General features: G+C 56.8%; 2 protein-coding genes across 3 annotated transcripts; both read left to right on the forward strand.

Moving 5' to 3' along the window:
* Positions 1 to 66: 66 nt before the first annotated feature.
* Positions 67 to 7,681, forward strand: LOC109532077 (LIM domain kinase 1-like). Of its 2 annotated transcripts, XM_019896719.1 has the most exons (17): positions 941 to 1,324; positions 1,917 to 2,043; positions 2,119 to 2,257; positions 2,596 to 2,705; positions 2,772 to 2,927; positions 3,005 to 3,110; positions 3,195 to 3,442; positions 3,521 to 3,695; positions 3,770 to 3,856; positions 3,930 to 4,061; positions 4,398 to 4,457; positions 4,534 to 4,599; positions 4,691 to 4,877; positions 4,955 to 5,010; positions 5,573 to 5,730; positions 5,797 to 6,253; positions 6,735 to 7,681. In XM_019896719.1, the coding sequence occupies exons 2-17, from the start codon at positions 1,979 to 1,981 to the stop codon at positions 6,840 to 6,842; spliced, it is 2,310 nt and encodes a 769-aa protein (XP_019752278.1). In that variant the 5' UTR covers positions 941 to 1,324; positions 1,917 to 1,978; the 3' UTR covers positions 6,843 to 7,681. The 2 variants fall into 2 exon arrangements, with proteins under 2 accessions (XP_019752279.1, XP_019752278.1); XM_019896720.1 differs by lacking the exons at positions 941 to 1,324; positions 1,917 to 2,043 and adding an exon at positions 67 to 219 and having other exon boundaries at positions 5,797 to 6,264; positions 6,746 to 7,681.
* A 377-nt stretch (positions 7,682 to 8,058) lies between these two features.
* On the forward strand, positions 8,059 to 11,687 carry LOC109531962 (septin-5-like; the record flags this gene model as incomplete). The annotated part of the gene is made up of 12 exons (XM_019896500.1): positions 8,059 to 8,301; positions 8,696 to 8,718; positions 9,283 to 9,483; positions 9,683 to 9,779; positions 9,844 to 9,930; positions 10,253 to 10,376; positions 10,453 to 10,587; positions 10,662 to 10,779; positions 10,838 to 10,939; positions 11,015 to 11,111; positions 11,280 to 11,442; positions 11,543 to 11,687. Coding segments are annotated over exons 1-12 (1,338 nt in total), but the record flags the coding sequence as incomplete, so codon positions are not given.
* Between the last annotated feature and the right edge of the window lie 36 nt (positions 11,688 to 11,723).

Raw genomic sequence — 11,723 nt, forward strand, 5'->3', positions numbered from 1 at the left:
TTAGTAGGAAGTAAGTGCGCGCACGCATGTCGACACAGACACGCGCGCAGAGAGGAAAGCAACTCGTGTGAGCTCGCACAAGATGTTCCACCCGAGCGCACGGAGCCCCTTTTTGTTCTTCTGTCGATTGTTCTGGCAACTTTAAGAGGAGCAGCGTTGACAGGACCCCGCCAGGATGTCTCGGCGGGACCAGAGGTTTCGACGGGGGATGAAAGAACGGTAAGATGACTTGAGATTTTGAAATTTGTTGCAAAGTGATGGGTGGCGCTCTCTCTCTCGTAAAAGTGCTCTACTTCCTCTACCGACAGCGGTACTCTCACTACTCACTAACTGATCCCACCCAAAAGGGGGCACGGGGGGGGGGGCAGTCTTTATGATGAAACTCAGCGAGTTCTAGGCAAGGGGACAACACACACTCAGCTGCAACATTTTGCCCTGAACAATACCAGAGATGCATCATCATCATCATCATCATCAACACAGAGTTGCTGAAAGAGGGATTCCTTCGTCTTTTAAAAATTCACCGTTTGCGAGGTCATTTCCACCCTGGCAAGCGCCAGCTCCGAGCCGTAGAACGGACACATGACGAAAAGCCACGCTAACACGATTTGAAAGAATGCGGTTATGTTTCCTTCAGATTTGGCGTCCCGCTAGTTTGGAATCAAAGGAAGCCGGAAGCTGGGAGGGTCCGGATTTTCCGCCAGAAATGCCTCACCGGCCGCCGTGCGCAGTCCATTGTGTGCAAATGCCCGGGAAGCGTTAGCTGGTGTTTTTGTTGCTTTGTTTGTTTTTTTTAAATAAGATCCCACCCCTTGTATTACACGGATTTTCCCCGACAGCGAGTGAGTCTGGAACGTCCCCCTGAAGATACAGGGGGGTTCACACGAAGACCACACTTTGTTTTGTTTTGTTTTGGTTTTCCCCTTGTCACTATGTGGGCTGCGCCTTTTGAAAAATGGCCGAAGCGGTTGAAAAGGGCCGGCCACCTGCGAGCGTCGCGCTCCACGCCTGGCTAGTGCGACGCTTGACTTGGTGACTGTCAGCGTGGCCTTCGCAACTGAGGGGGAAAGGAAACCAGGTGGAGTCGCCCAGGAAGTGGCCGCCCGCCATGCTTGTGCTGCTTTGCAGATGGGCCACTCCAAGCATTTTCTGCTGGGCATGAATGTCTATTGTTCTACAAGGCCTGCTCGCAGCGCCAACGCATCTACCGAGGCACACCCTCACGGAAAAACAAAAGCTTCTATAACGTCAGGTTGAAGTCCAAAGACTTTGCTTGGCTAAGAGGAAGATCCTCTTTTTTGTCACGTCCACAAATTTGACCTCGGCACGTCAGCCATCGCAGCGCGCACACGCCGTTTGTGGCGCCCACTGCAGCAGGGGCCGCTCGGGGGGGCCGTTTGGCGGATCGGTGCCTTGCTCCAGGACGCTGGGACCGTGGGTCTGGGGAGATGGTCTTGAACCGGGGTCCCGCCCATTGGCAGGTGACCATCTCAACCGCTCGGTGATGGCTTCCCCAGAAGAAAAGGTCTTCTCGAAGTGAATCGCAAGGATTTCATGTCAGCAAATCTATTCAGATTGACCGCGATTTATGACCGTTGACGTTGGAACCGTCACGATCAATGGGCACCGTGTTGATCGAGACCCATAACGGCACTTGTACCTTCTTCGGGGCAGAGAGGACCTTGGGGGCAAGAGCAGGGGCTCCGACCCGGTCGGGTCGCCAGTCGATGCCGGGGTATCAAAAAAGACAAAGTGCCAAGTTGTCACCGGTCAATGTCAGAACACGTGTCGACAATTCACACGACTCAATGGAGCTAACGTGCTTTCGGAATGTGGGGGGGTTGCGAGCATACCCTGAGAAAAGCCACCCAACCACAGGGAGCACATGCCACACTCCCCGCACAGGAAAGCCAGAGACAAGTTTCCAACTGCAGATGCTACATATGTGGGGGGCGCGCACGGGCCAACCACGACGGCAATGTGCCGCATCTTAGTCGACATGAAAAACCATGACGAGAGCCTTCAACCGAGTTGCCACGAAAGGTGCCAACTGGCTCGGGATAACAATTCTTTCCGACTGTCGGAGCTCTTGATGCGCTGCTGCCCTCTGGTGCGCAGGTGCTGGGAATGCGGCTGCATCCTGTCTCACTGGTACTACGAGCGAGACGGCCGACCGCACTGCAAGAAGCACTACTGGCAGCGTTACGGCGAAAAATGTCACGGCTGCAGCGAGACGCTCCAACCGGGACTCGTCATGGTGACCTCAACCGTCCGTTTAGCTCATAGATTTTGTGTCCTCCCTTACTTGGTGTATTTCGAGACCTCATCGTACTGTCAGACAAAGCTGACTCGCTATCGGCGCAACCGACGAGCCGCCGCAGAGGTTCTCAGTGTGCATCCGGCCCCGAGCAAAGTTTCCACAAATCGGTGTGACTTCCACTGGTTAACTAAAAGCTTCTTTGTCTTGCGACGTCGTCAAGGCATGTCCGATGAACAGTTCCTGACAATGCTGCGTCGCATAGCCTTGGTGCAGAAAATGTCACGAGGGCGCCCGCGGTGGCTCCTCTGTGGCAAAAACACCGCGTGTGCTTCCAGGTTGCCGGAGAACAAAAGTTCCACCCCGAATGCTTCACGTGCAAGAAGTGTCACATATTCATTGGAGACGGAGACAGCTACACGCTGGTGGAACAAGCCAATCTCTTCTGGTAAGTCCACACGTTTGAGATCTTTCTGCGTCCCTTCGCTGCGTTGAGTGGCCGTTCGCCCCGCAGCGGTCGGTGTTTCAGTCAGGCCGCGGCAGCGTCAGCCGTCGAGAGGCCGCACACGGTGGCGCTGGTAACGCTTCCCGCACAGACAGATGGCCATCGAGGTCTGCAGGTGGCCACCGGACTCGGCCAAGGAAGCGGTCCGCTGGTTACCGTGACAGCGTGCGTCCAAACTTTCGGCAGACATCCTGAACGTCGGTCCTCGACTTCCGATCCAATCCTCCCTCATCCTCTTTCAGGTTAGACTCGGACACCCTCGCTCCTGACCTGCTGCCTTCGGTCCACGTTGGAGACAACATCCTGGAAGTCAACGGCATTCCCGTCCACAACGTTTGCCCCGACGAGGTTCTTGACGGCGAAATGAACCACCCGCGAGCCGTAAGTCTGACTAAGTGAAGCCAACCTAAGGGTAGCCGTGCTCTCCTTTAGGTCGCGCACGTGATCCAGGACACGAGCCAACCACTGCAGCTGACCGTCGAACACAATCCACGGTCCGAGACCGCCGCCGACGTCCACGCAGACCTCAACCGCGTCTGTGAAAACGTACCCTGCGCACACGCGCTCCCAAACCTGGATGAGGAGCCTGTGTCGGGGGTGGAGACGGTGGCGCCCATCAGGACGGGTCTCTTCTCGCCTCACCGGCGAGGAGCCGCGGGAGCGCGATCGCGAAACATCTTGTAACGTTCGCCGCCCCCCGACTGGCGATCGATTCACCAAAGCCATCTTGTCGGGCTAAGTTAGGCTTCCCGTTTCAGGCGCAGCTGCAGCATCGAAAAGTCTTCTCTGTCACTCTCATCCCAGCGGAAAGACATGGTGCGCTCAGAGTCTCTGCGTACCGACCCCGAAGATCGAACCCATCGCATCTTCAGGCCTTCGGACCTCATCCACGGAGAAGTGCTGGGCAGAGGCTTCTTCGGACAGGCCGTCAAGGTAGGCTCAGAGCCGCGATCTCAAGATCCCGAAAGGGGCAGAGCGTACACTTGGATCTTCATGTGGCTGCGAAGGTGACGCATCGGGAGACAGGAGAGGTGATGGTGATGAAAGAGTTGATACGTTTTGATGAGGAGACGCACAAGACTTTCCTGAAGGAGGTAAATGTCCGCCTCGGAAACGACCCGCATTTGGGCGATGGCTCATTGCTCTTGTGTCTCTTTGTGTCGTCAGGTCAAGGTGATGCGCTGTCTGGATCATCCCAATGTCCTCAAGTTCATTGGACTATTCTACAAGGACAAGCGCATACACTTTGTGTCCGAGTACATCCAGGGAGGAACGCTCAGAGAAACCATTGCCAAAATGGTACGGCAGGTTTTTCTCCCAGCGGCACCCTCTTACGTGTTTAAGCCGGGTCCGGTTCAACTTACTGAGAAGTGAACATCATGGAGGCAGCATGGCCCACTCTTTGGGACCCCAATCAAATATGGTGGGGAACAACAACTTTTGACAATGGAAAAAAAAACAAAAACCCCACCAAACAATGATGGTACAAACCGTACCAAAGCGAACCAAAGCACGGAATGCTGGCTCCATTCTTTGTTGACTTGTTTTGTCACTTAAGGGTCTATCCCTGTTGATCCGGAGGCGGAGGAAAGCAGCATGCTAATGCTAATGTTGACCTCCTTCTGATCATTTTAGGACACTAACTTTGCGTGGAACGTCAGAGTGAGTTATGCCAAAGACATTGCGGCTGGGATGGTGAGTTTTGATGCTCGATGAGAGGTCGATGACCAAGTCATCATCTCAACTCATATATCACATTTCTCCGTGTTAGGCATATTTACACTCCGTGAACGTCATCCACCGCGATTTAAACTCATACAACTGCCTGGTCAAAGAGGTGAACTGATGGTTCTAGTCTCAAGTCCTTCGATATGACGACTCGTATGGTTTTCCAAGAGCACAACAGCGATCGCTTTGTCCTCCTCTAGAATCAGTCCGTGGTGGTGGCGGATTTCGGTCTGGCTCGTTTGGTGACCGCGGAGAGGAATCGCAGCAGAACATCTTCTCTGGATCAAGCTCCGCGAGGAACCTTGTCGGAGCTCCGCAAGCCGGACCGCAGGAAGCGCTACACGGTGGTTGGGAACCCCTACTGGATGGCCCCGGAGATGATCCACGGTGACGCTTGCACAACTGTCAAATGTAGCATGTGCACTGGACTGCGGTTCACGCGGTGTCCCCTTTGCGCCTCTCAGGGAAAAGCTACGATGAACGGGTGGACATCTTTTCCTTCGGAATCATGATTTGTGAGGTAGGCAAGTCGAGTTGCAAAGATGCTTGAACACAAAGGCTGCATGAAGACTGCCCTCCCCCGGGCGTGGCTCAGTCTATGCCAGGGGTCGCCACGTCTGGCGCTCAAGAACCCCCCCGCCCCTAGCCAGCCTGTTTTAGATGCCCCCCTCCTCCATCACACCTGTTTCAAATGATCGGGGGTCTCGAGGACCGCACTCGGGCATCCCTGGTCCATACCATACATTAGGCAGAAAGAGACGGCAAGTTGTGGCTTCCATTCAAATGCAAGCGGGGAGAGTCAGGCTCGAGTCGGGTTGGGCATCAAGTCCCAAAGTAGAAAGTTCAACCAAGTTCAGCGAAAAGTTTCCATCCCAAAATGAACGGCTGGCCGGCCCCTTTATTTCAACCACGCAAGCGCTCGGGAAGCGGCCACCAAAAGACTGGCAATCGAGAATGGGTCGGAACCAGAATGGAAACCGGGAGCCAAAATTGGGATCCTTCCAATTCAAAGCACGCCCATTCAAACAAAACCACGCGGAAGGAGTCATATCCGCACGCGGGCATGTGTGAATATTTTTCAGCTCATCGGAAGGGTGAGCGCCGACCCGGACTTCCTCCCTCGGCGGAACGACTTTGGTTTGAACGTGGCCGCCTTCATTGAGCGGCACCAGCCCTCGCGGTGCCCTCCGGCCTTCCTGCCGCTGGCCGCCCTCTGCTGCGACCTGGATGCCGACCAAAGGTAATCTCGGCGCACTTTCGCCGCGACACGAGTAGTGGGACCGTCATCTTGGCCCAACGGTTGCAGGCCTTCCTTCTCCAAGCTGGAGGAGTGGCTGGAAAATCTCCTGATGCACTTGGACATCGGCCTGCCCCTCCGCTCCGAGGTGGAGCGCCTCCGCGCGAGCTTCTGGCGCAGCCGCGGTTCGGAAGCGGGAACCTCGTCCGCTTGGCCTCCGCGCCGCCAGGGTCCCGAGACGTCTCCCGACGACGAACGCGCTGACAATCATCCAGTTCCTCAAAGCGCAAACTGCACACTTCTGAACACTTGCGAGCACCTGAATCCAAAAGTCGCAGAGCAAAATATGAACGGCAGCCCGCCGACGGACGGACCGTTGGTGTCCGACGCCTCTGAAAGTGGCGAACGTGCACGGGACTACTCGGGAGACACCCAAAGCCAAAGAGACTCCTCCCGAGTGGACAGTGTGCCCGCAAACCCATCCGGTCGGTCCAGGAGGACCTGCAGAGTTTTGTGGAACAGTAACACAAAGGACGACGAATCTTTGCGATGACCGCGTCACCTTGTCAACGCATCAAGCAGACGGCGACATGCGACGCGACATGTCAGGACGACCCGCAGAAAATCGCGTTCATGCGCAATAGTTGCAAAGGAAATTGGGGCTGCGCCGACGAGTCCGTAACCCGGGTTAAAAAGCGCCATTTAAAAGCGTTGGCAACAAATGTCACGAGTCATCGCTCGCGTCGCACGATTACGACTTCGCTCACGCGACGCACTCCTCCTTTATTCTGTTTGGAAGAGTGGCGGCATCTCTTTCGGCTCTCTCGGTGCTCCTGATGTGAAAATAATTCTCCATCTTGACAAGCATGAAAAGTTCCTGCAATGGAAGTCAGCTTGATGGCTAACCCAAAGCGGGCCGGGCGTGCGCACTTTGCAGAGACTTCTGCAAGCAAGAGGCAAAATGTTCTTACTTCAAGTTACAGTTGATCGTAAAACGGACACGTCAAACAAAGGACGAAGCAACAAACGTCCACCGCGTAAAAGCCGGCATCGAGGAAAAGCCGGCATATGTTTCAGTATACGGTCAAGCATACGGAGCGGCTGACAACAATTAGCGAGGACACCGGAAACAACGGCGCGTCGGCAGCGAACGTCAAAGCCAACTGCCACGTGCTTGTCTTCCAAACGCAGCGAGCGTTTGGGGCCAAGGGGAGGGGTGGACAGTTCACGGCTATTCTGAAGGGACAACTTGATAGGAGTTCAAGGCACCGACGCACTCAAAAAGCGCGCGTTAGATCACAAGGTGGAAATCGGAACCAAATGTAGAGAGTTTGGAATGCGCTCTTACTTACTGCATCACAAGGCACGAAAGTCCATTTCCATTTCCATCCAGATCGACTTCCCACAAAAGACTCCTCCTACCTCTGTATTCGACAGAGCACGCTGATCTTCATTTTGCACTTGGGTGGGGCTTTTCTCGTATCGGCCTTGGTCAGATGAAGCTGCGGTTAAAAGCGGTGAAGAAACAAACTTCACTTGCATTGACAACAACGACGCTAATCATTTAATGAATGCACTTCAAGTGTTACTGCTCTGAAATAAGGCTGTTTGGCGGATATTGTATGACAAACATTTGAATGTTATGGGGTTTTGTTTATGGGTTGTTGGGGGGTTGTCATTTCAAACCATAAATAAGTTGAATCCCTTCATGTAGTTTTACGTATACACAACTTGATGGAGAACTACATTTGACATTAGAATCAAGGGTAATAGTTTGTGCAACTCGGGTGACTGTAAAAGGGGCTTTGGCAACCAAAACTAGTGATGACATTAAGGCCCACAGCCCAGGCAGGTCCAATGTTAAGCTAACTTAGCTCAGGGATGCCAAGTTAAAAAAAAAAAGAAACGGTCACTCGGGTTTGATGGTATTAGTCGTCCTTTCTTGTTTTTGTGTGGACTACAGAGAAATAAAAACATCCCGTAAATACTGCGTGTAGGCTTGCCGTCCCCACAACAAGTAAAAGAAAATGAAAATGCAAACTCACGATCGAAGGGCGTCCAGCCGTCACCGTTTGGATCTCCTTTTCATTTGTCTGTGTGCCGACTCAATCGGACTCCAAATGCTCATCGTGGTCGTGAACGCCTCCACGTGCGCGCTTATCGGGTTGAAAAAAAAGAAAGCTACGGCATCATTAGTTGTTGGGCGAAACTAGCAAACGAATCTAGCTAGCTGGCTAGCCGATGCTATCTCGTGCAAGTTCAGGTTAGCGTTACTTCGGAAATAAGCAACATGGGCGAAATAGTTGCCGTTGCATTTCACGTATTGTCGTGTTGTGTGTGTGGGGCGACTTTCAAACGGTTTCGAGCCTTTAACTTGTTGACATTGTTGGGAGCGAACGCCGGACGGTGCGCTGCCACCTGTGAGCTTGGCGGGGAGCTGCTCTCATCTCCGAGAAAAAAAGAAAAGAAAAGCGCGCGCACGATCCAGTCGAGCGCGTCCGCGAGTGCGAAGTTTGGGTGTCGTCGGAATGGAGCGCGCGTCCTCGCCGGTTCGCTTGCGCAGCGACGCCAAAGGTACGAGTCGACTCGGGGGGGAAACGATGAGCTCCCACAAATAACCTTCACCTTCGCCACACCCGCTTGGATGTTTTACGGCCGCGTGCATTGGCGTCACGAGTCTATTCTCACGTTTCTTGACACTCTTCGGACGTCGCCACGCAGGACTGTCCTCGAGCGCGCTATTCGTATTTCGACGCGAACAAGTTGGACGCCCGCCCGTTTCATTGCTGGCAGATTGACACCATGTTGCACGCGGTCATCGGATGTTTACGCACATCTATTGTGTTATCGGAAAGGTTACTGTTATGTCATAGGGATTGATTCAAAATTGCGTGTCTTTTTTAATACTGTGTGTGTGTGTGTGTGTGTGTGTGTGTGTGTGCGTGTGTGTGTGTGCGTGCACGAACAGCTGCTACTTTGTCAGAAAAGGAGGTAAGTGACATTCGCTGTTGTCAGCAAAGGCAGTGTTTGTAATGTGTGTTGGTGTCGCGTGTTGTGTCTGGCTCCAACCCCCCCCCCCTTCCCCCTCCCCCATCTCGGCGAGCGCATTGGAAGAGGGATTAAGCGACTCCAAAGCTTTGGGGGTAGTGACGGATGAGGGCGAAAAGGAGGCCAGACGTCGCCCGCTCGAGTCTGCGGCTCCGTGAGCCGACGTGACCTGGCGCGCCGTCAGCCCAACGCGAACCCGGGCCGCCCTTTGCGATCTTTCTGGGGTCGAGGCGCGGATCTCGTGGAACACGGACAGACAAAAATGCAACCAAAGCCACGCGTGCCCAAACGCGGATGGTCTTGTCTCAACACTTGAAGACTTTGCAATGACTTTGTCGTTGGCGGAGCGGTCGCCAAGGAGACGAAAGCGCTGCGCGAACGCGCGCGGCGGGTGAAACGCGGCAACGATGAGGACCGGGGATGGGTGGCGGGAGGATTTGAACGATAGCGCGACTCGTCGGGCGAGTGATCGTCGGGCGGGCGTAACTCCGCCTCTTCCGCTCTCAGCTGTCCGGTCTGCGCGCGAAGGACGAGGGCGGCATCCGCTGCCCCTTCCCCGCCTGGAAGCCCCCGCCCGGTCTGCCGGTGACATCGCCCTCCCCCGCGGCGTTCGCCGACCGCTCTTTGCCACCCGGCGTGTCGCGGCGTTCGCCGCCTAGCCCCGCCTCCCGCCCGCGGGGATGCCGCGACCCCCGTGACTCGCCGGAGGTGAGAACCCAGAAAGCAATTTCTGAATAGCTTCGGGAAAATAGAAGACAGTTGTACGCCAGCTCCGTTGTCCGGCGGAAGGCGACGGGGTTCCGCGAGCGCGCCGGTCATCCAAACGCTCGGAGCTCAAATGCCGTTCGTTGACTCGAGCTAGCGTGACTCAAGGCGGCGCCGGCGGGATTTTGTGCCGGCGCTTCAGGACCGGGAACGAGAGTACGTGGGCTTGGCCGAGTTGCCCGATCAAGTTCGGCGCAAAACGGCGAGGAAGGGCTTCGCGTTCACGCTGATGGTCGCAGGTGAGTCAGCGCGCACGCGCCTCGCCTGGCGATCAGCGCGCTCACCGTCACCCAAACGGAGCAGGAGAGAGCGGCCTGGGAAAGTCCACGCTGATCAACGCTTTGTTCCTCACCGACCTTTACAAAGACCGGAAGATCGCCAACGCCCAAGGTCAGCGGCTCCAAACGTCCGAGCAAATTTCAAATGATGACGAGTCGCTTCCCGCTTTGCTCCGTCACCTCCGCCGGAGCGAATGTTTTCCAAAGTCCGAGCAGGCGTCCTCGGCCGCAAAGACGACGGCTCCGCCTTCGGACGGGAAGCGAGAAGGTGCCGAAGGTCGCCGGCGGAGAGGCCGACGTCCCGAGGACGCGGGCGACGTCGACGTCGGGAACGATCGATTGCCCGACCCACTCGATCGATGGCTTTGCTCAGAAATGACTCGTCCGCGAACGGGTTGCGGCGCTCAGAGATGCGCGTGCGTGCGTGTGCGCAGAGCGCATCCGTCAGACGGTGAGGACGGCGAAGCGCACGGTGAGCATCGAGGAGAACGGCGTCAAGCTGAGGCTGAGCATCGTGGACACGCCGGGCTTCGGCGACGCCGTCGACAACACTCGAAGGTCTCGGGCGCGCTCGCCGAGCGCTCGCCGGCTCTCTCCGGCGCCTCCTTTTGACATTTGCTTTCCCGCGCGGCAGCTGGAAGCACCTGGAGGACTACGTGGAGCGGCAGTTGGATCGCTTCTTCCGAGACGAGAGCGGCCTCGACCGCCGCAACATCCGAGACCACCGCGTGCACTGCTGCCTCTACTTCATCTCGCCGTACGGCCACGGGTACGCGGCCGGCCGAGCGGCGTCCATTGCGGCGCTCCCGAGTCAAGGCCCCGCCCCCTCCGTGTGTCCCGCAGCCTGCGGCCGCTGGACGTGGAGTGCATGCGTGCCCTGCACGACAAAGTCAACGTGGTTCCGCTGCTGGCCAAAGCCGACGGCCTGACCCCGGCCGAGTTGCGCGAGAAGAAGCTCAAGGTAGGTGGGTGGGCGGGGCCCGCGGCCGACGCCGGCCATTTGACTTCCCCGCCCGCAGATCCGCGAGGAGCTGCGGCGCTTTGGGATCAACATCTACCGGTTCGCCGACTGCGACGAGGACGACGACGACGACTTCAAGCGGCGGGACCAACTGCTCAAGGTTGCCGCCGCCGCCGCCGGCCGCCCGACGTTTTCCCAGGCTGACGGCCAGCGGCGCCTTGTCGCGCGCGTGCAGGACAGCGTCCCCTTCGCCGTCATCGGGAGCGACGTCCTGGTGGAGAGCCGAGGCCGCCGAGTCAGAGGTCGTGCGTACCCCTGGGGGACGGTCGAAGGTAGCGGCTCGCCTTTGCTTTCCTTCCGTTTCGGCGACTCTTCTCCGGGCCGCGTCCGACGCACAAGACCTCGGCGGTTTTGCCCTCGCCGAGGTGGCCTTTTGGGAGGGCGGCTTTGATGGAACGCCAGAGCTTCTGAACACGCGCCGCTTCCCGCGCGCCTTCCAGCGGAGAGTCCGGCCCACTCGGACGTCCTGCTTCTGCGGGACATGCTGGTGAGGACGCACATGCAAGACCTGAAGGACGTGACCTGCCAAAGCCACTACGAGAACTACCGGGCGCGCTGCATTCGCGGCATGACGCGCATGGTCGTCCGGGAGCGCCGACGCAGGTCGGAGGAGGGAGGGAGGGGGCGGGAACGGGAACGGCTCCTCGCTCTCGTCTTCACCGCCTTCTCTCGTTCTTTTTGCCCTCTCCTCGCTTTTGGATAGTTTGTCTGAAAAGCACGGAGGAGAAAGCCACGCGGACGTCCCGCTGCCGCTCGCCGCCTCCGACGGGGAAAAGGAGAGACTGCTCCTTGAAAAAGAGCAGGAGGTACGCCGCTCGTCACGCACGCGCCATCGCTTCAAAGGCCGGGCTGCCGCTTTTCCGCCGGGGGTTCATCGGCCCCCC

Source organism: Hippocampus comes, unplaced genomic scaffold (assembly GCF_001891065.2).
Source record: "Hippocampus comes isolate QL1 unplaced genomic scaffold, H_comes_QL1_v1.1 scaffold22, whole genome shotgun sequence".
Classification (NCBI taxonomy): domain Eukaryota; kingdom Metazoa; phylum Chordata; class Actinopteri; order Syngnathiformes; family Syngnathidae; genus Hippocampus; species Hippocampus comes.

Excerpts from the sequence above, each read along its gene's own strand:
- LOC109532077 (XM_019896719.1), top strand. The coding sequence starts at position 1,979 with ATGTGCCGCATCTTAGTCGACATGAAAAACCATGACGAGAGCCTTCAA. Across the intron at positions 4,458-4,533 it reads AAGACATTGCGGCTGGGATG|GCATATTTACACTCCGTGAA; the intron begins GTGAGTTTTGAT and ends TCTCCGTGTTAG. Across the intron at positions 5,731-5,796 it reads GACCTGGATGCCGACCAAAG|GCCTTCCTTCTCCAAGCTGG; the intron begins GTAATCTCGGCG and ends CAACGGTTGCAG.